The sequence below is a fragment of the Protopterus annectens genome, chromosome 6.part0 (assembly GCF_019279795.1).
Source record: "Protopterus annectens isolate FY-2018-M chromosome 6.part0, PAN1.0, whole genome shotgun sequence".
NCBI classification, from domain to species: domain Eukaryota; kingdom Metazoa; phylum Chordata; order Ceratodontiformes; family Protopteridae; genus Protopterus; species Protopterus annectens.
The window spans coordinates 1,061,148,981-1,061,175,989 of NC_056737.1; the positions used below are offsets into that span (position 1 = coordinate 1,061,148,981).

Below are 27,009 nucleotides of genomic sequence, written 5' to 3' on the forward strand. Positions count from 1 at the left end.
ATTTTTTAAATCATGGTGTTACTAAGTCTGGGAATGAAAAGAGATGAAAATTATGTTCATTAGCGTAAGTAAAAGCCAGGAGTGGGATTTTAAGGTACGGCCTCCCTTTTGCTTCAAGACTGTTTTTTTTTTTTTTACAGTTTTATAAAAAAGGTGTATATGTTTAACAGTTTAGCAGTAGGTAACCTAGATCAATTTTGCAAAAGTTCAGTTTTTTTACAAAAGCACTATTTTAAAAAATCAAATACTTACCACAGGATTAAAGTGTTCCATACCTTTTTCATGCCATATTTTATCCATTTATACAATAAGATGTAAAAGGGTCTGCATGGTATAGATACCACCTCACTCTCAGGAATGTTGCAACACAGGAGACTGAAAGACAAGTGCCTTACAGTCCGTGAATGTACAATAATATCTGCACCATACACACCCCAAAATGGCTGTCTGTATTTTCTGCAGTTTGACATTTGTATTTATTAGTTTATGTATAATGATTATATGTTTGTCGTATATTTTAATGAAAAATAATTCCTCCACCCATTTTAAACTAACTGAATGCTGTTCAGGTTATGACCTTTAACAGTGTGAAATTTTGGCATGAAGGATGGCGCAGTTGTGCAGCGGTAGCATTGTCAACTCACAGCAAGAGGTTCTCCGGTTCAATTCTTGGCTTGGGTACCTTCTGTGCAGAGTCTGCAAGTCCTCCCTGCATTTGTGTGGGTTTCCTCCCACATCAAAGACATGCATCTGGAGTGTTTCTCCCCGGGCCTCCGCTGAAAATTGGCTTAGTTCCAAGTCGGACTTTCCTGGTTAACAAATGTTAAATAAATAAATAAAAAATTTTAAGTGCAGCCATTTAAGGGACACTTCTGTGAAACTGTTGTGTGTTATTGCACAACAGAATTTATAAACAGGTATTAACACTATACAACAATACATCTGAGTTCGGATGTGTGAATGCATCCCAATACATTTGAGTTCAGATGTGTGAATGAACAGGTATCAACACTATCCAACAATACATCTGAGTTCTGATGTGTGACTGAACAGGTATCAACAATATACAACAATACGTCTGAGTTCGGATGTGTGAATGAACAGGTATCAACACTATACAACAATACATCTGAGTTCAGATGTGTGAATGTATCCCAATAAGGAGACTTGCATATCAGAAGCACAACGCTTCACAAATATATGCACTGTTATCCAGGTAATACAGTCTCAAAGATATTCATTCACAAGAGTCATCATTCTGATGGTAACTCCAAGAACTGAAAGAGACACATATGCAAGTATTAATACTTCTCCCATCAGCTGTAAGTTGGCTTAGCTGATGATGTGCTTGGTGTGCCCTACAGGATATTCACAAGGATAACAATTTTGGTGTCAACTCCCAAGAACTGAAAGTCACATACAGTATATGTAAGTAGTAATACTCCATCTATTACCATTTTACTTAAGGTTTTTTAGCTAATGATATGTTTGCCATATTTATTTAATTGGGTTTCAACAATAATTTTTATATGTTTTTTTTCTATTTTAATATGCAATGCATACATTCAGTGCTTTATTTTTGTATACCGTCTCTTCAAATTTACCTCTTTGGTGGAACAATGTGTGGTAGAACCTTTCTGTTACGTGTGTGTGTGTGTGTGTGTGTGTGTGTGTGTGTGTGTGTGTGTGTGTGCTGATTTCTGCTGCTATGAGGACTGGACTTGCTACCTTTGCTTCATGAAACTGAGTTCCTGTTCTTTGCTACACTGCTTCATTTCCTGTTTGTTGGAACAGTAAGTTTATTAAAAAAAATATGAGTAAAATACAAGTAAAAATTGTATAAGTGCAGACAAAATGCAATAAAAACAGAAGATAAATTTCAGGAAAAATGAAACTACTGATGGGAAAAGAAAATGAAAATGTATGGAACTGAACAAAACAGCACATCTTGTTGAAAAAAGTAAATAAGCAGCAAATAATGAACATCAAAAATGCATTAGCTATATAGCAGAATGATTAATGCCCAACTAATTCTAAAGCCCCCAAAAAACAAGCTTTTGATCTTCCATCCCTCTAGACCATTCTCACCCACCAACACTTTCAACATCATGTCACTAAATAATACCATCATCTCCCCATTTCCACACACCAAACTATTAGGAGTCAAAATCGACTGCAACTTAAAATTGGACATTCACATATCACAGTCAACTAGAAACTTTGTGTAAGAATAAACATTACTTCACAAAAAATACAAAAGCTACTATTGCCCAGTCCCACTTAATCTCCACCCTTCTGTATGCAGCTCCCATACTTACAAATCTAAGAAAATCAGAGCTGGCAAAACTTAAATCCTGTTACAACAAAATTGCCAGGTTTGACACAAGTTTACCAGCCAGAGCTCACCACTGTACAGTACTCAGGGAACTCAACTGGCTAGAATTCCCCCACCTTCTTCAGCACATCCAGTTAACCATGGCCCATAATATACTATATGAACCTGAGTAAATACCTTTTTTACAAACTTTTTTACAACATCTATGCTATCAACAGAACCCTACGATCCACTAATAAACGCCACATAAAAATCAACCCATCCAAAAACAAAGCAGGAGATTCCCTCTTCTCAAATTATACTGGCAAAATCTGGAGTGCATTACCAGGAAACATTACCTCTATTACAACACTAACCCAGTTTAAAATAGCACTAAAAATTACTTACTAAATAAATGGCTATGTCCTTGCTCTGCTCCAGACTAATATTCCTCCTTTAATCCTATTACCCTTGCTCTCACTCCGACTGAATCACTTCCTTCTATCCATTCTGTCCTATACATCACTGCACACTAACCTACATTATGGTAGTGCTAAGGTTATTTTCTTGACATTTCTACTGGACTCTGTACTTATTACACAGATCCTTATACTGTGTGTTATCTTTGTTTCTCATTGATTTGAAATCCCTTGCATGTCAATCTTTCTAGTTACTCACTCACAAATGTATAATTGATGAAATGCCTCATTACTCATTACTTTAACATGTTCTAATGTAGATACTTAAGTAATGCAGTCATTGCTTTGTATAGCTGAATTTATAAACTGTTTTAACCAGTCTGAGCAAAGTTCTATTGTATTATGTATAATGCTGATTTATTTATATCTCTGTATGATTGATTCAGTGTGGATCTTTTCTCCCTGGGCCTCCACTGAAAAAGGACATGTGTCCAGTTGCACTTTCCCAGTAGTCAAATGTAAAATAAATAAATAAATAAGATTAATGTTGGGTATACAAGCTATATGTAGATATTTTCAAAATAAACTTTCTCCCTCCCTATCCTTTGGACCATAACCAGAGAGTAAACTGCTGACACCAGTGTAATTATGTTGAATAAATTTGCTGTGGATAAAGCACAGGTGTTGTAATAACCATAGGGTACCATGTCTAAGCATTTCCGTGACCTTTCAATAAATGGTGCAAAACCATGACCATGACTTATCACATCAAAAAAGGAAAGATGTGACATAGTTTCCTGTTTCCTGTTAGATACTGGTAATTTTTTATGTGAATATAGCTCTTTAAACAAATTCACGCTGACAGAATAAACCTGCAATAATAGACATCCTTGAATATGTAACTGAACACACTGAATAAGTTCTGTTACTCTGAGAGACATGAAAACAGTGTAGCTCAAGCTGTAACAAGGTCCCAAGCTGATGCGAAAATGTGTGAAGAGGAAAACTATGTTTAGTTGCAGACATGTAACAAGGGAAAGTCAGGCAGGGCTGATGCATTACAATTCCACCTACCTAGTTATAGGAAAGCACTTGGCAAGAACCTGTGGACACATTGTTAAATGTGGTAGGGATTTCATCTGATTTCTTTTGAAAATATTTTTTATTTTAGGTGATAGAGTGAGCTGAGATTATGTTTGAATTATAATGCATTGCATTCTTGCTTTTAACTGAGGTTGTGGTGTCAAGTCTCCTATATAACAGTTATTAGGTCAATAATAGTATAAAAATGTCTTATGACATTAAAACTTGTATATTATAAGAAAAAAACATTAAGTCTCATTGCACTGATTTATTTCAGTTCCCACAATTATTCCTGCAAATATTTACAGTGCAAGATCATTTTAAATGATAGTGCCCTCAAAAAAAGTGCCACACAAAGTCATCCAGTTCTGGAACAGAAGTAATCCTAGTAAATATGCATTGCAAAATGTTAATATGGGTTGGAGACAAATTATTTATTTATTTATTTATTTATTTATATTTGTTGACCGGGAGTGTCTGACTGGACGTAGGTCCATTTTCAGCGGAGGCCAGGGGAGAAAAGCTCCACAGTTAAAATAAACAGACAGTAGTTACATTGGATTACATAGCGATTAACAATTTACATAGCAATTACTAACAACATATTTACAGATGAAGAACATAGTACATCAGTAGACAACTAGAATCTTAATCTGTGAAGTACATAACAGACATTAACAAATGTTAAAATAAGAAGTTCCTGCTGTATAAGTACTAGGCTTATGAGCATCTAAGTTTGCTATAATCAAGGTAGTTAGTAAAGTGGAAAGAAAGGTAGTGGTTGGATGGGGTGGGTGATATTAGAGTGGGAGTTGCAAGGGCATAGCCAGCATGTTTTTAGGTGCGCTTTTAGTAAAGTTTTGAAGTGGGTGCATGATGGTACGGAGGTAATTGTGGGTGGGAGGGAGTTCCATAATTTGGCTATGGTGCAAGAGAATAGTGCTTCACCAGCAGAGTTATTGGCTTTAGTGATCTGCAAGTGATTTTTGTTGCTGGATCTTAGTGGTCTGGTGGTGCGATAGGGTTGGAGTAGATTCTGGAGGGATGGGACACTTAGTGGATGGTTTACTAGTTTGTGGGCGAAATCTTTCAACAGATCTACAAACAGCAGGCTGCCATAATGCTCTCATTGTCATAGCAGTAACATCTTCTACACGGGAGGGTAACTGGAACTTCTAGAGAAATAGTCTAGTTATCATAGCAGTAACATCGTCTACAGGGGAGGGTACAAGGGTGGAATGTCTAGAGAAATAGTCTCATTATCATAGCATAACATCTGAATGGAGAGATGATAAATCAGCAAGCAAAGGTGAGTAATATTGCTGGAATTGAATACTCCATCTCTCACCATAATTTTTCTAGAAATGAATTAATCTTCAACTCTTGGCGAGTACCTTCACGAGGTGGTCCCTTTTTTCACAAAATCCCACCAACAACACTGATATATAGACTGCTGATATATAGACTGTATTCTATATAGCATATATCATGGACAGAAGTAGGTTAGGGAAACATTCTTACAATGGGGCTATGCCAGGCCCAAGGGGTAGGATGCACCCCCCCCCCGTTGTAGAAGTAAGTAGTAGTCTACAAAAAACACAAAAAAATGATAGGCCAGAAAAGAGCCATAAAGACGATAGAGTACACTATTGAGGATAAGAGAGAAATTCTATACAAGAAGCCCAGAATTTCCAGACAGATGATATACAAAATGATTAAGAGAGAAATTAGAGTAAAGAAAAATACTTGCACAAGAAAAACTGTTAGAAGCTTCAAATAAAAAAATATGTTCATTAATACAACAGAATTAAGAAAAAATATTTATTTATTCATTGACATTTGGTAACTGGGAGGGGTCAGAAACCCATTTTCAGTGGAGGCCCGGGGAGAAAAGTTCCAACAGTGATTTAAAAACTGACAATAGCTGTAAACATATGAAATCAAATTATAAACAGCATTTCATATATGCAAGAGGAGGTAGAGAATGTAGATACTAATTTACATTTTGGATATAAAGAAATTAACATCACATAAAATATATTTTTACAAGATATAAATAACAGGCATTAGAAAAACACAAAAACATTTGATGGTTCTGGAGAGGAAAGGTCAATGATTTGGGAAAATTAGTGCAAGTGAGAGGAGTAAAGAGGGTAGAAGTAAAATGATAGATTATAAGGGAGACTGTGAGATGTGTTATATTAAGAAAATTAAGTAATGAACAAATCCCTGTCGCTCACGAACTTCGACACACACTCAAGGTTAACAACAAATATTCAGTAAATACTCAGGCAACTCAGGGAACTTACAATTTCCTCAAAAACCCAACCCACATGGACAATACAGCTAATGGATAAACTAAATCTAATTATCAATACACTGGCTAACTCTACAACCATTATACAAACTGTTACAAAGGAACTGCACACTTACACAAATATTAGGACAAAACTCAACTGCCTACTCTCCAAATATTGGGAAAATCACCAGTTTTACAACACAAAGTATGAAAATAGCCCTGAATAATCACCTTCAACTGATGTTGTACCATCAATACACTCAATTGATGTTGAATAACAATGCATACACACCCCCACAAGAATCTATGTACAATACCCTAATAGGTGCTCTCCGTCGTGCTTTGCACATTATGTGGCACTGCAACAACTCTATTGTGTAGTGTGTTCTCTCAAAGTGCTGCCCTCAAAAAAATGCCTCCAAAAATACCTCATAACAAAACCTCTCTCTGGCTAGAACGGCTCTTCATTCTCCCATGGCTCATGCTTATCCCTCCTAATAACGCCAGGCTTATCCTAAAACTCTATATTACCTTATTGGATCGCATATAAATTATTATATGAAGGACTATTAACTATAATTAAATAAATCTCAGGCGAGAAGGCTCATAAACGATATAGAAAAAGAGCTCACTTAGGCAAAAAAGAAAGAAACTTTATCTTAGCACCAAAAAACTCAGTTGGCCTTTAACCTGGCCAAAAGCCTCGCCCTTTTAACTTTTCCCACCTTTTTACCTTTCTCTCTCTCTTTTCACTTGCTTCTATCTTTTGTTCTGAGGGGTCTTCTCCCCATTGCTACAAGCCATGTTAGGGCTGCTACTTACTATAATCAGAATAAATAGCTTCCACTGCTACCTAGCCATGTTGCCTACTGGAAAATTAAGTAATAGTGGTAAGGGAGATGTAGAAAGAGAGGGAAAGATATGAGGGGATGAAAGGAGAAAAATTAAAGTTAATAGGAGGTTAGGAGGATGGGGAGAAAGATGAGAGGAGAGAGACAAAGAAAACATTGTAAGGTGGGGATTAGATACTGGATGAAGGGCAAAGGCAGATCCATGAGTTGAAAAGGTAGTTTTTAGTGTCAGCTTGAACTTTTTGGTATTGTCTGTACTGGTGATATTGTTTGGTAGGCTGTTCGAAAGCTTAGCTATGGCATAAGGGTAGAGACACTGACTGGTTCTTTTATTGGGTTTGTGTACATCTATGAGTTGGATATCAGCAAAACAGAGGCTTCTGGTGGGAATGTGGGTATGCAGAATAGATTTTAAGACAGAACAGCTATCAGAAATTTGTATGTAGTCAGTATAGTGGGTGAATTCTTGCCAGTTTAGCTCTTTAAGTGCATTGCAGTAGTGGTCATGGTATGACGAGCCTGTAGCAAATTTAGTAATTTTTAATAGTAAGACTGAAGTTTGGTTTTGAGTAAGACATGTAGATTAGTAAAAATGGGAGCACTGTATAGCAGAGGGGGGATCAGGTAGGCATTTGATACAGTCTTTTTGCTATTTGGATCCATAAAGTTTTTGTGTCTATAAAGTGTCCCTAGTTTTAAATGAGTTTTTTTAATAGCATTATGTATGCGTTGATCAAATGTGAGTTTGTTGTCTACGATGATACTCAATGGTTTAGCACTTGTTACAATTTCAACCTGAGTTTTGTTGTGGGAATAGATTTTGAATTCAGATGTGAATGTTTCAGGAATGAAAAGTAAAAGTTTAGTTTTCTTAGTGTTAAGCAGTAATTGTGTATTGTTTAGCCATGATTCTGTTGAGGTAAATGCAGTATGTGCTTTTTGCAACAGGTCAGGTATCTTGTTAGAGGAGGAGATAATACTGTAATTGTTGGTGTATTGGATTAATGTGCTGTGATTGCATGCACTGTATAGATTATTGATGAATAAATTGAGGAGGAGGGGTCTGAGAATGGACACATGTGGGACATCAGTTTTGTTAGTCTGGTATTGAGATAGGCAACCTTGCCACTTTGAACATTGTTGCCTATTGGATAGGTAGATGTTAAACCATAGCTTGACGGGTAGTGAACAACTTAATGATGATAGCTGCTGAAGAAGTTTGTCATGTGACACCATGCCAAAGGCTGGAGACCCTAGCTTTGTTCACTATATCAGTAAAAGAGATGAGAGGTTGTCGTACTGTGTGTTGGCCTAATGCCATGTTGAGTGGATGTAAGGGGATTGTTATGGATAAGATGGTTTAGCAATTGTATATGTATGCACTTTTCAAGCAGTTTAGATAGAAGGAAAAAGATAGAGATGGGTCTATAATTTGTTAGCTCATTAGATTTGCCTCCTTTATGCAAAGGGGTTATGACTGATTTCTTCCAAAGGGTAGGGACATATGATGGATCAATTGAAAAGAATGCTGACTTGATAAGCAATTGTGTCAACAGCGAGTTTTAAGTATTCTGGCAGAAGAATGTCAGAGGAAGAGGAACAAGGTTTTAGTTTGAGAAGAAGTTTATGGATTAGTGTAGTAAATACTGGATGTAGAGAGAATGGAAGTATTGGAGTATTAAGTGTTGAAGGATTTTGGTAGTGAGTAGGAGAGATATTCTTGTCCTTATTGGTTGTTTAAGGCAGGAAGGATTATCATCAGAGCTAGAATTTGTACTAGAGTTAGAACCTATGACTAATGTAGCTATGCTGTCAATGAAGAGGGTAGTAAACACTTCAGTTGGTGTCTTGTCTGTGTTTGGAGAAGGGTTTTGTGTGGATGGACCCAGGGGTAAGAAGTTATGTGATGGTTTTCCAGAAAGTTTTTGGGTTGTTTTTATAGTTAGTTAATTGCTATGAAAAATATATTTTCCTTTATCTGCATTCACTGATATTTTTTTTTGCTTTATTACGTAGTTTCCTGTAGTTTTGGAGATTTGCATCATTTCTATTTTTTAGCCAATCTTTCCATGCTCTATCTCTGATTTGTAGCATTTGTTTGGTGGATTTGGTTAGCCAAGGTGTGTGATTAACCTTTGTTCTTTTTGTTCTAAGAGGGGCTAAATTGTTGAGCGTGTCTAAGAATAGTTTATTGAAATAGCTGACAGAATTATCCAGAGGTAGTTTTTTTAAATATAGACCAGTTGAACAATTTTAGTAAGTTATTAAACAGGTTTTGGCAGAAGTTTGTAAGGTTTTTGGATGTTTTGTAGGTATGTGTTTTGGGATTTTGGGGGATGCTTCTCTAAGTATATGCAGGTAGGTGGCCACTTAATGTTTTGGGAAGTGTACTGCAGTTAGAGTATTTGAGTGGGTCAGAGACAAGGATCCAGTCTGGGGCAGAACTTAAATTATTGTAGTTTTGTGTTCTACTAGGAGAGGTGATGTGCTGTGTAAAGTTGTAGAAATTGATACTATTTGTTGGTGAGTGAATGGTTTTGCCAATTGATACTGACATCTTCCATGATTACCGTTTCATTAAAGATGTTTGTGGACATCCATGAAAGAATGTCATCCAGTATAGCGATGTTTTGGCTTGGGGGTATATACACTATTTCAATGCATAGTTATTTAGTACTGTTTCTTTTCAATGATGCAATGAGAATTTCAGCTTTATCAAAGGTGAGAAAAGACTTGGAGAGAGGTAGAACTGTATAAGTGTTGGGATAAATTAATGCTACACCTCCTGCTTTTTTGTTTATTCTATCATTTCTCAGTATGTTATAGTTGGGTGGGAGAAATCCATTGTCTTTGATGTGTGGTTTTAACCAAGTTTCAGTGACAGCTACTATATCATGGGAGTATTGTGATAGCCAAGAGTGAAATTTGGTTATTTAATTACAGATGCTGTGTATATTTAGGGTGACTAGCATCATATGCTTTGTGGATGGAGTTTGAGGGGGGTTTGGTCCTTTGGGGGTCCAGGATTGGGGTGGATGTCATAACACTGGGTTAGGTTATTAAGGTGGGGTAAATATTTCTTACGGTCAGTTAGTGTTTTGTACAAAAGTAGGGCAAGGTATAGCTGTGAAGTATGTTTGGCTCATTAAGGCTAAGGTAATATGTTTGAAAAGCTATTTGGATGTTTTTCATTGTGGGTTGAAAAGGTGGGTGATTTTGAAGCTAGGTCTATTTGTGAGTAATTGAGGGAAGTGTATGTGTTAATAGTATAAGAACTACAATTGTATGTAGGGTGACAAGAGTAGTATAACTAAGCTGTAACATTTTGTATTGTACAAGATAAAGAAAGATGAAGAAGAAAAAATAAGTTGGGTGTGTTTAGAGGGATGCATTTATGTGCAGAAATAGCGTATGGGCATATTCAGGTAATAGTTAATGTTTGTATGAGAGATAAGTATGTTAGTTGGAGGTTACTAATAAAAAAGTTGGAGATAGTCTGGGATTGGGCAACAAGATATTAGGGGTGGAGCCTTAGATTGAATAAATGTAATTGAAGAGGGGGTGTGAGGGAATGGTGGTAGGGTAGGAGAGCGAATGGGGCAAAGCTACACCCATAGGAGGTTTATGCAAAAAAAAATCAATAAGTAATGCTGTTTATAAAAGCACTTAGAACTAAGGAGACAGGCAAACAGTACTGCAGTAACTGATAGAAGTAGTTGAATTATAGATAATTTTACTTCATGCAAATCATATTCAAGTACTATTTCATTTTTATTTATTTATTTATTTTACATTTGTTGACCGGGGTAGTCCGACTGGATACATGTCTATTTGTAGCGGAAGCCCGGGGAGAAAAGCTCCAATCATACAGATAATAATATAAGCATTAAAAAGTAAAGCATGGTTTACAGACCATCATAGATAATAACATGCACATTAAAAAGATTAGTAAGGTGGTTTACAGACTATCATTGATAATTTAGTGAAAGTCAGTATTGTGTACAGTACTATTTAGTATACAATAGTTAAGATGAAAAAATTAAATATTCAGAAGAGCAGATATGTAAAAGTGGCAATTCAAGTATTAGAGGCTAGTTAAGTAGAGATTATATGGTCTAGGAACATCAGTATGGAATAATCCATAGTCCTTCATGTCAAAGTGTCAAATGTATGGTAGGCCTTTTCAAAATAGGAAAGGGGCTAGCAACAATAGGAACAAGTATATTCAGAATACCTGGTGGTGAAAGAAGGGAAATAGAGTAAGGGAGGCAGATGAGATGAAGTGGAGGTAAAGGTTAGGGAGTAGGGTTGGGGTATAGAAAGGTGGAAACATAGAGGGGGTAGCGAGTCATGAGTGACTAGAGAGAGAGCTAGTGGTAGAAGTACTAAATAATTGTATTCAAGGATTAAGTAGAGAGCATTATAATGTTTATTTATCTAAAGATGTTTAAGATCAGGCTAAATGCTATTTATTGGAGGCAGTGTTAAAGTTGGGGGGTGGAGGAAGGTAGCAGTTGCATGATCTGGTGGTTTTCAAGAGCCGTATTTTATGTGCAGAGTGGAAAAGTAATTTAGCAAGTACAATTCAAATAGTTGTATTTACACATACATAGGAGTTAATTTACAGGTATAAGACCTCAGGCTGTCCATTGGTGAAAGGTTATCTTGCTTGCCATAAATGGGACCATGGGACACTTTGCTGTAAGCTATTATAGTTAGATGCTATAGTTTTGCTTAGAACTAGAGTGGATTAATCCAAATACTTTTGCCGTGAAAGAGGAAAGATGTCAGGTTAGACTACAGTATGGGTTAAAAAGCTAAGATGATTGTATAGAAGCTCAGGAGAGGAAAGCAGGGAGTACAGAGTTAGAAAGAGCAAGAGGAACGGGGGACATTAAATAGCTGCAAGGTTAGTTTACAGGTAATACAGTGAATAGAAAGGGAAGGTAGTAGGTTTTAACAATGTATATACATAATTAAATAATGAACAATACAATGAAATGATACATTTATTATTCCTTTTTAGGGTGAATTAAATTATGCCTTGACATGGCTAGTGTTGAATCAATATGTCTTGGTTAGGTACTAACTTTCAGAAATGCAGTAATCACAGCTAAAATAGCATTCCATAAAAGAGGCGAAAAACAATGAAAATACCTAATGATTCTTAATTATTAGCTTTCACTAATCCAGTATTAAATTATTGTTATAGCAGCTGATATAGCGATTTTTAAGTAAAGCCTGTACGTTAACAAAAAGCCTTTTTGTTCTTTTTATCAACTTTATCTGCTTAAATCTTAAATATGTGAGCTGTAAGACCAAATGCTTGTGTAGTAAACTACAATACTGCTAACATCTTTTCTCAGCTTTTATATATTAAATATGCAAGCAGTAAAAACAAAAAGCTAGTGTAGTAACTACAGCACTGCTAACATCTAATATTAGCTTTATCAGCTCTATACATTAAATATGTGAGAAGTAAAAACAAAACACTAGTGTAGTAAACTATAGTATTGCTACCATTGTTTATCAGATTTATCCATTCTATGTTTTAGATATGCATGCAGTAAAATTGAAACACTGGTGTAATAAATTACAGTACTGCTAACATAGGTAAGGAGTAGCTGAGCATATTCATAGCTAACCTAGATGTTCGTTGTACATGCAGTCATCAGTAAAGCAGTTTTTTAGCAAAAACTTATACACCTTTGTTATGCTATGAATTTACTGGCAAAACCTGCTAGTATAACCAGATTCAATGTCCACAACAGTGCCGTCTAACCATGACCAATTTCATAGTACTAAAAACCAGGAAACAAAGATAGTCGTTGCAAGAATGAAACTCATACCGCTCAACTGTCCCTGATTATCAGGGGTATCCCTGATTTTGACTCAAATTTTAGCTCTGTCCCTCTTAATCTCTCCTAAAACTGATAAGTTTTGAAGGAAAGATGGTGAATTTTGGTCAATAAATAATGACAATAATTAAGAGTTATAGATGTCTGTTACTTCAGAAAATGTACATTACTTGACATTCTGCCAATGTTTCAAGTAATAATATTTTAAAAATGTCCCTGATTTTTTTCTAGGTTTGCCCCTGCTTCTGTTGACATTTGTCCCTGATTAGTTGAGAGCTATGATGAAACTGAAGCACAACGTGATGTTCAGTTTACAATCAATTTTTAAGTTATGCTATAGTTTGCACAGCCACCTGTAATAACAAGACCATCAATGGCTAAAAAGTAAATAGAACACATTCAATTGTTCAGTTGTTTTGGTTAGAAACTCATTTACAGGTAGATTGAAGTACCTTAGTGTAAGAATTGATTAGACTGTACTGTACTGTAATTCACTGGAAATAACTGAAATGAATGTCTTTATTTGTTAATTACCCAAACACGTGCTGAACAGGTCGCAGTCTCTACTTTATGGGCCAAGTCTTGTGTTCTTTTCAGAATTAATTCTCCAAACACTGTAGTTCATTTAATAAGGCTTCATTAGATGTTCACAATATCTGAATACTGTTTTCATTAACAGTGCTGATAAACAATAACAGTCTGTCAAAGTTTCTGCACATTATTCTGATTGCCCTGAATGATGTAGTTGACCTGTCTTCTGTACTCAGGCTCAAGTGCCTGTATTATAGCTTAATTGTCTCTGTAATGTCAGGTCGAACAAACTAACTGACTGACTTCTCTAATTGTATCTGAAGAAAAATTGATAATACCAAAACTCTGTAATGCTTTACACGTCTTCTTAGCCTTGGTTCTCAGGCCTTGTCTTGTTTTACAGTCTTTTAGGTGCATAGCTGTCCCATTATCTAACATTTCCTTGATTCGTCCTTTGAGAAAGAGAACAGAAAAAGAACAGTCTGTAGCCTTCTCTTGGGAACATTTATCTCTCATGCTTGACCAGCAAGGTTATTATTTCTTTCTGCTTAACTGTCTTTTATGCATAAATAAAACACAATTTCTAGGCCTATTTTACCCTTTAGCCTGTCTAATGTCAAATAACTACTTTAAAATGGAAGTGCCTAATCTAGCAGTTGCCCCTGAGGTCACTGACAGAAGTCTACAGAGACCTACTTCTGTAGTTACCTTACATCTGTATTGCTAACTACTGTACAAAGCTTTATGCTACCCAACTCATAATCTGAAAATACATTTTCTTTATTTGGTAAATAAACATACAGTTTTAATTTTGACAACTAGGTGTCACTTGAGCATTTATGGCCTGTTAGGATTGAAATCTCTTAACTTTACGGTTTAATTATAACTAGGTAATTGTTTTTCTTTATCTGGTGAATAAACTTGCAATTTTTATTTTGTTCACTAGGCTTCACGTCTGTTAACTTTATGATTTAATTTTCATATTACCTTGATTTATAGTTTTTAGAGTCTTTAAGTCTAAGTTCTGATGTATGAGTGATATATTTAAAACCTGTACATTATTTTGAAAATCAATGTCTTTTAATTATGTGGCTTTTAAAGTTGATTAGAAACTGCCATACACATTCTTAAGTTAGACAGAGTATGAGCTGTTAACCCTGCCTATTTTTTCCTCTCTGTATGCTGTAATGGTAAAATTCTATGTTTTTTACCTTATGAACTGGTACCTTAGTATACCATGATGTAAAACAAATGAAACCTTTTTCTGTTGTTTATAGATTTAAATTTTTAAACAGTGTACTTTTTCTTTTATTGTATAGCCCATCAATCATTATAGCTATTTTCTGAATACTAATTGAAATTGGCACTAAAGAGATAACTTTATAACTGGTCTTAAAGCATAATTACCATATATTGTATTAACTTGTGTCTATAAAGTTTAATTTAGATTTGCTCTAAAATGATACTTACCTTTTTTAACTCTTATGTGTTGTTATAGATGTCTGCCTCATAAATTTGTGTATGAAATATTCTATGAATATTTATGAGCTATAATAGTTTACTAAAACCAATGCTTTCCACATTTCAGATCTATACCTTTGCATTTTCTGACTAATGTACAATAATTATGTAAAGTACACTGTAATCTGTAAACTAATTAACAAGTTAAGCCTGCCTGTTATGTCTTGAGTGCTTATGCTTTCTGTATTTCAGGTCCATATCTTTACATTTTCTGTTAGTGTTTTTTTTAACTTTCTGACTAATGTACAATAATGGCTGGCTCGCCATTGTAAGAATTGATTAAACTGTACTATAGCAATAACCCATGCCTGGGTGTGGGTAATGCTAAATTTACCCACGGTTGGCGTGGTTTGGTCCCGAGGGCGAAGCCCGAGGGACCAAACAAAGCCAACCGTGGGTAAATTTAGCATTACCCACACCCAGAAGTGGGTTATTGCTATTATACCATGACATTATTTAAGAAAAGAAACTATTACTTTTGTTAAATAATGGCATAGTATAATGCCTGTTTACTGCCCTTCCGCAGATGTCTGGCATCCGGCAGTTCTGATGTACTGGCTGCCTGCGCAGTACAACAGAGCTGTGGGCAAAGGCAACGGAGAAAGCAAGATCTCCGTTGCTTTTTTTTAGTGTCTCGCTATGTTAAATGAGTTTAACATAGCAAGACAATTTTAAAATAAGCAACGGACATCAACGTTGCTTATTTTAAAACTGTCTCGCTATGTTAAACTCATTTAACATAGCGAGACACTAAAAAGCAACGGAGATCTTGCTTTCTCCGTTTTAAACACTGTCGCTATGTTAAATGGGTTTAACATGGCGAGACAGCTTTAAAATAAGCAACGGAGATCTCCGTTGCTTATTTTAAAGCTGTCTCGCTATGTTAAACCCATTTAACATAGCGAGACAGTGTTTTAAAAAAACGAGTTATACTAATGGAAAAAAGTCCGGGCGACCGGACCTTTTTCCATTAGTATAACTCAATTTACAACGGGCACGCTGGCCAATCAGCGTGCACGTTTTGGGGGGGGTCATGGTATAATGTACTGTAATTAACTGGAAACAACTGAAATGAAACTGAAACAAGTCTATCTGTTAATTACCCAAACTCATGCTGAACAGGTCCCAGTCTCTCCTTTATAGGCCAAGTTTTGTTTACTTTTCAGAATGAATTCTTCAAATACTGTAGTTCATTTAATAAGGCTTTATTAGATGTTCACATTAGCTGAATGCGGTACTCATTAACAGTACTGATAAACAATAACAGTCAGTCAAAGTTTCTGCACATTATTCTGATTGTCCCAAATGATGTATTTGACCTGTCTTCTGTACTCAGGCTCAAGTACCTGTATTGTAGTTTAATCTTCTCTGTAATGTCAGGTCAAACAACTGACTGACATCTCTAACTGTATCTGAAGTATATTTAATAACACCAAAAAATTGTAATGCTTTACATGCCTTCTTAGCCTTGGTTCTCAGGCCTTGTCTTGTTTTGCAGTCTTTTAGGAACCTATCTGTCCCATTATCTAACATTTCCTCGAACCGAAAAAGAACAGTCTGTAGCCTTCCCTTGGGAACTGTTATCTCGCATGCTTGACCAGCAAGGTTATTTCTTCCTGCTTAACTGTTTTTTATGCAAAGATGAAACACAATTTCTAGGCCTATTTTATCCTTTAGCCTGTCTAATGTCTAATAACTACTTTAACATGGAAGTCCCTAATCTAGTACTTAGCATTGTAGTTGCACCAGTGATGACAAAAGCCCTTCAATGGACAATAAAAATTGAAGCACATTTAACTGTTCAGAAATCTGTGTAGATAAAAGTCATAGATACAAGTATGTTTACACTGTAGATACAGTGGATGTTTTTAACAGCTTTTCAAACCAGCAGAGCTGTGGATGTAGGGCCAGGAAGGAATAGGAGATAGAAAGAAAGGTGCCATATCCTGGATAGGATTTGAAATGGTGCAAAGCATTATGGGAGGGTAGGCTTTTCCAAACATTAAGAATAATGAATTATTCTGGGTAATGAAGTCCTTATAGTTGGTATGATAATGGAGTGAAAGGAGAATAGAGGAGACAAAACTGTACCTGTATGAGGTTTATGCAAAAAAAAGGCAATCATTAAGTAAGGTAGTTTATAAAAGCATTAGAACTAAGCAGACAGGCAAACAGTACTATTATAGATAATGTTACTTGATGCAAATCATAGTCAAATGCTAAACAATTGTATTCAAGGATGAAATAAGGAGCATTATAGTGTTTATTTATTTAAAGATGCTTAAGATCAGGCTAAATATTATTTAATGGAGGTAGTGTTTAAGTCAGGGGGAGGGGGAAAATAGCAGTTGCAGGATCTGATGGTTTTCAAGAGCCGTATTTTATATGCAGAGTGGAAAAGTAATTTAACAAGTGCAATTCAAATTGTTGTATTTACACATACTTAGGAGTTAATTTTCAGGTATAAGACCTCAGGCTGCCTATTGGTGAAAGATAGTCTTGCTTACCATAAATGGGACCACGGGATGCTTTGCTGTAACCTGCTATAGTTAGATGCTATAGTTTTGTTTAGAACCAGGGTGGATTAACGCAGATATGTTTCCTTAACAGTTAATTTTCAGGTATAAGACCTAAGGCTGCCCATTGGTGAAAGGTTGTCTTGCTTGCCGTAAATGGGACTGTGGGACGCTTTATTGTAAGCTGCTAGAGTTAGATGCTATAGTTTTGTTTAGAACCAGGGTGGATTAATGCAGATACTTTCCCCTTTGCACAGTAGATACAGCGGATGTTTTTAACAGCTTTTTGAACCACCAGAACTGCAGATGCAGGGCCTGGAAGGAATGGGAGATAGAAAATATTATGTAGACCAAGAAACCTTGGGCTGTTTGGAAAAAAAATGACTGAGGAAATGCAAAAATATAAAGAAGAAAATCTAGAGATTTTTGAACGGTATAAAAATATGGACATGGGAAAGAGAGAGAGATCTGATATGGTGCAATATTTATGCAAAGGAGAAAGCCAAAGCAATCAACAGAAAAAAGCAGCCCCAAAGATATTAGAAGAGAAATACAGGAAAAGGCACCCAGGCATGAACATTTTTACAATACAACAAGTAAGAAAACAAAGAGGAAACGTAGAAGTGATGATCAGTAATGGAGAAGTTAAAGAAATAGGATATGAGGTTGTGGATTACCTGTGAAATGAAAGATTTCCTGTAGAAAACCTTACTTTGATAACATCACATTGTCAGTACTAAGCTGAGCATGGTTATAAAATTGTCCTTTAAAGACATTACGATGTACATGTTTGGGATGCATGCTATTCTGCTGAAGCACTTTATTCACACTATTCACCTTATATTGCTTTTTATACAACCCAGTACTCAAACCTTTAGATGTAGAAAAAACACATATATCTTTAAAATCAACCCTTCCAGCTGCATGTTTTTCATCCCAGCATTTTTCAAGATTTCTTTTTTAGCCAATTGAAAATAAATGATGTACTTCTCTTGCTAGACAGAAGTGGATATTTAAGCACTGTATTTAACATCTGTAACTTAATAACTCTTGATGAAGAGCTCATGCCAGCCAGAAAGCTTGAGTAATTTCCAAAACCTATGCCAGTCCAATAAAAGGAATTAAGTCACATCTGTGTTCCAGTGTCTTTGTGTTTTCTGCTAGTGAACCAACATGGCATTTCTTTAATTTTTTTTTTCATAGCTCTGGGAGTAATTTTTTTCTACAGAGAATTAATTATTTGATGCTTCTAATTGGCAAAAAGTTTAGGCACAAGATGACCATTGGATATGCTGGGAATCATGAAGAAACCAGAAAGTGTAGTCTGATGAATTATACATTAACTGAATGATGCATTTACCTTTAGTCTGTATGTACTTTATGTCCTAGGCAGGCCTCTTGAGATAAATTTAAAAGGTAGCAAGTTTTGAGAGATATGAGATTTTTTGTGGAGTAACAACATGTACGTTCATGTTACTTAAAGTGATAAAGTGGACTTCTGTTCTTCAGACCTTTTCTAGCATATGTCTCATTTTATGGTAACAAAAATCCTCTCAGCTAGCTAACCTAGAGCAATCTTGTAATAAAATTGCAAAGCTTGCAAGTGACCACTTTAACCAAACACATCACCACCTGGCAATTCATCCCTTAACTGGCTGAACTATGTAATCTACTAGCCTTTTCTAGACTGCCCACAGTATCCTCTATAACCTAGACTGATGCCTGCCACCAGACAGTTATTAAACTGGTACAACCCCCCCAGAGAACTACGCTCACTAAACCAACAGCTAGTTCTCACTCAAAAATCTAAAAAGCATGATGGGGGTTATCTATACTCTATGTATGTTACCAGACTGTGAAGCTTGAGTCCAACATATCTTATTTACAATTTAAATTTTATTTGAAGTTGTACCTGCCTAGCAAATGATCCTGCACCTGTAACAACCCAGTTACAAAGACCCCTTCTTATTCTTTTCTTTAAAATATTTTTACTGGGTGATATTCCATAAAGTTTTTACAACAATAGTTATTTCTATATGAAGACATTAAGTGTTATTAATTGAAGCATAAGATATTTTCAGATATACTCTCAACCAAGCATTTTTTAGTGACAAATAGCTTATTCGTACTTAACTATCCCCTTCTTATTCGAAATCTTATCCCATCTATAATTTTCAATCTCAATGAAATCATACCTATCAGAATAACAGCACTGACCCTGTATCAACCCCATTACTAATTCCACAACTCATGTAGTGTAGTCAAATCCATCATCTATGACTAAATTCTTGCACTTTTACTATAGTAATTTCCTGGTGGGTCTATATTAGCAAATCGAAAAACTTTTTAACCAAATACCTAGACGTCGACACCTATAACACGAACTGCAAAAATCCAAACACACTAAACAGCGAAAAATAAAATAATGAACTGTCATAGTTGGCCAACTCCACCACTCACTACATACTACATACCCAAACAAAATAAATAAGCCACATACATACACTAACCAAACCCTACTTCTAACCTAAAGTAAAGCACCAAAACCGTACTTCCAACCCTACACTAAACCCCACAAATACAACTAACTATGCACTATCCTTAACCCCTCCCTAACCCTAAGGTCCGTAACTACAGCACAAGTCCCCTACAGACATGCACCCAAAAAAATAAATACACATACATATAACAAAACCCTACTTACAACACTACACTAAACCCCACATACACAACTATCTATGCACTGTCCTTAACCCCTCCCTAACCCTAAGGTCCATAACTACCGCACACTTCCCCTACAGGCATACACCCAAAACAAATAAATAATACACATACATACAGCTAAATAAAACCCTACTTCTAACACTACACTAAATCTTACATACATTACCTATCTATTAACTTACCTTAACCCACATCCTAATCCTAAAGTCCTATCTATCGCACACTTATCTTACGGAGCTATACCGCAGATGAGCCAACCATTGCGCTTTGATATTTCCATTTTCATTGTTTCGGACATTCAGCATTTCCGTATTTCGCGCAATACGTGTCACTCTTTCCATATTCGCGATTACGGTCTTTTGCTCTGCTAATAGGAACCCTTTCCTGGTTATGGGCCTCAAGTGAATGTAACTTTTAGGATAAAGTATGCATAAGCCTTATCTACTGTCTGTGTGTTAATATTACAGTGGAAGTATGTACATGCACTGTAAATTAATGCTGAATGTTATATTGAGGTGTGTGAGTTTTACATGCTGTATATACTATATTTATAGAGTTGTCTGAGTCTAGCATGCTGCAAATACTGTATAGAGTATGTAGCATGGTGAGTGTTATAGTATATGTTTACTGTTTTCTCATTCAAATGTATGGAATGTGGAACTTTTCTCCCTGTGCATCTGTTGAAAAGAGGTTTAAACATCCAGTCACACCTTTACAAAAACTGCAGAATTAATGTTGCATTGAAGGGCATGGTAGGATTTGCTTCTGCTGTTACTCAGAGGGCGTTGTAAGCCTTTGATCCACTTCAGGAGCTGAGAGCATACTTGCTACTCTTCCAGTCTTAATATTACTGCAGCAACAATCGGGTCTGTAGCACTTAATTGAACTTATTATTTGTTGAATCTCTATTAGTCGAACCCTATTCGTTGAGGATACAATTCAGCGAATGGACTTTTTGTTGAACTTTGTCCTAGGGCTAAAAAATGGAAGGCCAACTTAGCGACAGTAAAAAAAAAACATAAAGTTTAAAACCTAACCGGCTGGGAGGCTATGAACCCACACCCCTCAATTTGGGGGGCTGTGCTCCTGACCCCCCCAACTAAGTATACCAACTCCAACATTGCACTACAGTGGGGAAAAGGGCAAATCTCAGATGGTGGCCAACCATTGCTTTGCCCTAGGAAAAAGTTCAACGAAAAGTCCATTTACTGATTTGTGTCTTCGACGAATGGGGATTTGACAATTAGTGTTTTTGACAAAGTGAAGTAGACCCCAATAGTCAATATAATAAACATGGCACAACCATAAGTATACACACAATAACACATGCACAAAAATAGGAGTGTTGTTGCAGAACAGGCTTCCACAGTTCCTGCATATCCGATAGGTCTGGTAATGTCTGCATATCATTACCCTTGTTATGGCACAGACGATGTGTTTATTGCACCTTTTGTATACTTAGCATGTTATTTCACAAGCGATATGGATCTATTATTTATCAGTTGATAGGCTCAGCGATTATTACTAAGCTTACGGCCAAAGAGACATCAAAAAGCTAAGCCATATCAGGCAGTATTAAAGGGAGATTATTATTGCCACCCCATTAAATAGATTATCTCCATATATCCCTGTGAAATTTGCTAAAGTTTCATAAATATTAGTAAATCTCAAATCTTTTGGAAGATGAAAGGGCAAATTGTACTTGTATATTCACATATTATCTGCCCCTTGCTTATATGGAACGATTAAGTCTGTGTGCATGCTCATTTTCCTCAGTGCTAGAAGTTACTGCACTGCTACAGAGCAAAAGCATTTTAACATTTCTTCCTGTTTATCTGTGCCAATACTCCAGCTAGCATTCCTTGCTGATATAATAATGACACACCTTATATACAATCCAATGCAGTTTTAGAGTCTGTAAATGTTTACATGCACCTTGGATACTACAGAAAAAAAATAATTTTTATTTAATCTGACATCTGCAAATTCTTTAATAGCCTTAGTAAACTGCTTTTTTTTGCACTCTTTGCTTCTGCTGTTGATCATCAGTCCCCTTTCAGCCAGTTGGTCCCTTTGTCCCCATCACCAGGCTGAGGGGTCAGTTGGTAAAGGCCATTATACAAACAGCCATCGGGGCAATATTAGGATTTTCTTATTTTTTTCTCCTGTCCCTACTGGCATGCACCTGGTGAGGCATGGAGGAGGCTTGCAGTGGGATGAAGGAAGGTGATGTCCCCTAACTTCTGCAAGGGCATTCATTTATTTATTTGTTGTAGTTGTTTGCTGGGGTAGACCACTGATCAAACATGACCAATTTCAGTGTCAGCCAGGATTGGAATAAAAAATATATAATAAGACAAATGGTTACAGTAACAATATTTCACAAATAGTTATTATAACAAGCTAAAATGGTGGCAAAATACTATATAGCTATATAAATATAGATAGGATTAAGGGAGGGAGAAGTTTATTGCAGGCAGTAGTAGGAAAGAGAGATGTACTTATATGAGGTGAGTTAGCTGAGGTGTAGAATAATTTGTTAGGTGGTTAAAGTTGGAAAGATGCATTGAAGTGTATTTGTCACATGATGTTCATAGCCAATTATGCTAAGTTTCTTAATAGGCCTTGCTAAGTCTAGCCAATTTCCTTCCCAAAGGTGAGACTCAAACACTGAACCTTGTGTTTCTGAGTCAAACACCTTAACCATTATACCAACCCCCCAAATCAATGTGATTGATGGTGTTGCATTTGCACATGCTTTGTTTGAAGAGTAGGTTCTAGAAGAGGGTCTGCAGATGGCATCGTCTATGAGGTAGAGATGAGTAGAGAGAAGCCTCTTCTAGAGTTTGGTAGCAAACGCTAAGAAGCTGTAAAGTGTTGTTTTAGAGGTGTGAAAGCCTAGGTTCTACCCCCTGAGGCATGAGCAGTAAGCTTGTTGGTCTCAGCCAGGAAGTTAACACTGCCCAGTGTGTGCATGAGAGTGTGTAAACCCCTCCTTCCCCAGAGAGAGAGGGGGGTGAGTGGGCCATGGTTCTTCACTGCTCCGCCTGCCTGCTTTTCTCTTCCAATCTCACTGTGTTAACATTATCATGTCATAATATGTAGACCTTCTTACTGTGTCTTTAGGAAATCTTTATGTAGTCTCTGACCATCACCATGTTTGTAGTCAAAAATGATACCATAGTCTTATTCTAGAACATATTTATTTAAATTTCAATATCTTATTAATTCTTCTGTTTTCGAATCCTAACCTAACATAACCTAATTCCTGGGACTTCCTATTCTTTGATTAAAACAGAAATACCTCCATTCCTTGATTTAGATGGCTGTTAAACCTGTGCAAACTGATATACAGCCTGCTTAGTATACCAACTTTTGAAAACAAAGCTGATCAGATGAAATCAAAGGATTGTTACTGCAGGAAAGTGGCTATATGCATTTACAGTTGTCACCTTTGTAAAATATTTGCCCAGATCTGCACAACTTTGTGAACAATTATCATTGGTATACTAATGTCAAAACCAAATTCCATCCTACTTTGTCTCCAAACACTATTCCCCATTTCAACCTTCCTTTTTTAATTTTACACTCCAGTATTGTTCTGAATTTTTATTTTCCATGTATTCTTTCCATCATTAACTAGGAGTCCCTCCTTCCTGCCTCTTTGATAGTGTCTTCCCAGCAGCATACCCCTGTAACCCCATGAAACACACAAATCCCATATAATCACACAATGCTGAAGACTATTCCCTATCCCAGTCCATTGTTGCTATCTATAAATTAATAGCCCCAATATCTAAGCTATTATGCCACAAATAGTGAGTTGTGGTGGCTTGACAGAGAGAATCTTTGTTGCAATGACTTTTTTTTGCCAAGTATACTTTTCCCACAAGGATTGTTGTGTATTGTTATACATGGACAATGAACCTCCGAAGCTCAGCCATATAGTTTCATCTGTGTGTGTGTGTGTGTGTGTGTGTGTGTGTGTGTGTGTGTGTGTGTGTGTGTGTTAGCCACAAGACTTATTTCCAAGTCTATCCAGTTCAGTCCATTATATCCCCTCTCTTCTGCTGCTTACGCAGTTCCACCTGATTTCAGCAAGTTTGTTAAGTGCCACGTGGACTTGGTGGAACTGGATCATTTTCTAAAACAGCTTTTGACACATTTTTTGTTGTACCAGCACTGAACATTTTTTATGAGTTTGAAATTACCTGCAGTGGTTCTCAGATGCATGTTCCACTGTTGCTGGTATTACAAAAGTAATGATTTTATCTGTAAAATAATTTTGCTAATTGAAGTTTGTCCTTAATGACCAATTAGAAGGCTGAAGACATGTGATCTGCCATTATGAATTCCAGTGCACTGTGAAGAGGGTTTATTTTTCTTTCACAAGAAAATATATGATTTTGACAAAATATGAATGAAAGAAATAAATGCAGAAGCATTTTTTTTATAATTGCACTACTTGTGAGAAAAGCAACAATACATAGGAAATGTTACACTAGGACATACCGCTCAACCTCTTGGCACAAGAAATCTGGACAAAGCTTAAAATAATGAGTGGTCAAAGACCCAAAAATAGGGATAGATTTTAAATATCACTCTTATAAACTTGGAAATATGCTAGAATAATAGCATTTGTGTTACCATGCATTTTCTGAAGGATATGAGAACAGAAGCTCAAATGTATATCATTATTTACTGACTCCAGTCCTCAGTGATTTACCAGAAAACCACACATTTTCTGAATAACAGATCAAAAATATGAGGAACAAATCTGGATATTCTGTGAAAATCTGGACAGTTGAGAGGTATGAACAAGGATTAGGTTCTTAACCCTAATTTCCTAAACTCTTTCTCCAGTTAACACATAAACTCTGTTAGTAGAGAATGCTGGTATACTAAACCAAATGCCAATCTGACAGCTTCTGTAATGGGCCGGCTAATTGGGTTATGATAAATAGTCATTTAGTCCTTACCTTTCATTACTTTAACCTAGACATTTTTCAAGTTATATTATAACTCATTTAACATTAGCTTGAGCATTAACATTTTTTTATTTTCCATTCTGTAATAATAAAGCAATTCTGATAACACAAACCTCATTTATAGTTTTTTGGTATCTAGTTTTACATGCTGAAGTTTAAATATCTCAGCAGATGTAAGCAATGAGTTGTTATATATCTTTGGAAACTGTATATTAAATAATTATTTGCATTATATATATTTTTTTAGATTCCATCGTATGCATTCGGTGCACCAGAGACTGCTGGCCCAATGAGAGACAAGATGCATGTGTACTCAAACCAATCGAATTCCTCTCCTATGAAGAACCGCTGGGAATATCTTTGGCTGCCATTTCCATACTGTGCTCTTTTTTATCTACTTCAGTTCTCGGCATCTTTTTCAAATACAGGGACAGTCCAATTGTAAAAGCAAACAACTATATCCTGAGCTATCTTCTGCTCTCTGCACTAGTGTTATGTTTCCTCTGCTCACTGGTGTTCATTGGTCACCCTATCAGAGTGACTTGCATGCTTCGCCAGGTCACATTTGGTATAAGTTTTGTTCTTTGCATTTCATGTGTACTGTCAAAAACTATTACTGTAGTAATTGCCTTTAAAGCCACAAAACCAAACAGTAAATTAAAGAAATGGGTTGGGATCAAGCTTCCAATTAGTATAGTTTGTGCCAGTTCTTTGATACAGGTTGTGATTTGCTTTTTCTGGTTAATGACTTCTCCGCCTTTCCCATATATTAACTATGAGTCTAAGCATACCTTAATAATTGAATGCATTGAAGGCTCTGTCACTGCATTCTGGTGCATGTTGGGCTACATGAGCCTTCTTGCATCTGTAAGTTTCATAGTGGCATTTTTAGCCAGGAAGTTACCTGATAGCTTCAACGAAGCAAAATTTATTACCTTCAGCATGCTCGTCTTTGTTAGCGTTTGGTTATCCTTCATCCCAGCATACCTCAGTACACAAGGAAAGTATATGGTTGCTGTGGAGATATTCGCTATCTTGTCATCGAGTACAGGGTTACTCACCTGTATATTTTTTCCAAAGTGTTATATTATTTTGATAAGGCCTGAGATGAATACCAGGGAATATTTAATGAACAAGGGAAGTAAAGGGGAGAAAACATTATAATGAAGCAGATACTGAGTTTCAGTCTTCTACAAGATTATGTTCTGGGCTAGCTACCCTTGTGGAGCATTTTTTAAATTTAACCAATTTCCCTTTCAAAGGTGAGAAGCAAACCCTGTACCTCGTGTCTGTGAGGTAAACACCTTAACCATTACTCCATTGCCTGAACTGATAGTGTTAAATAAAATATTTCAAATAAAACATTTTTTGGTTTAAATCCAGGCTGATAAAATAACCCTATGTAAATACAATAATAATAAGAATAGTAGTAGTAGTATTAATAACAATAATAATAATAATAATAATAATAATAATAATAATAACAGCAATAGTAATAATAAGAATTATTATTATCATCATCTTTATTATTACTATTATTATTTGCCAGTTCCCTTTGCTGACCATCAAACTTGTCCCTCTTGGTCACACAGTGGACTCATTCCCCCCCAGAACATTCATTCCCTTGGGACAAGAGTCAAATCAAACAAACTTAGAGTGGGAGCTGTCACCCATGCATTAGGAGTTGTTTAGCATTCATTTCTACTCCCCTATGTGTGTTTGTTAGTGTCTTGGAGGATGGCATGCATTGGGCCTTTATGTTGTACATCTACACTTCTGTAGGTGCTGTGATCAGTTGCTCCTACATTCCCTTATAGACACCACTTACTGTGAAAGCATTTTGCCTTGAGGCTTGAATAAATAGTTTTTGATTTTATTCTCCTGTTCTTGGTGATTCATAAAGCT

At 36.1% G+C, this 27,009-nt stretch overlaps 1 protein-coding gene across 1 annotated transcript in view; it reads left to right on the plus strand.

Annotated features, from left to right (window-relative positions):
• The window catches only part of LOC122803937 (extracellular calcium-sensing receptor-like), a 319,734-nt gene extending 293,466 nt beyond the window's left edge, over positions 1-26,268 (plus strand). Inside the window, exon 6 of the mRNA XM_044073614.1 lies at positions 25,352-26,268. Within this exon, the coding sequence (XP_043929549.1) occupies positions 25,352-26,268 (917 nt within the window). The remainder of the gene's footprint in view (positions 1-25,351) is intronic.
• The last annotated feature ends 741 nt before the right edge of the window (positions 26,269-27,009 follow it).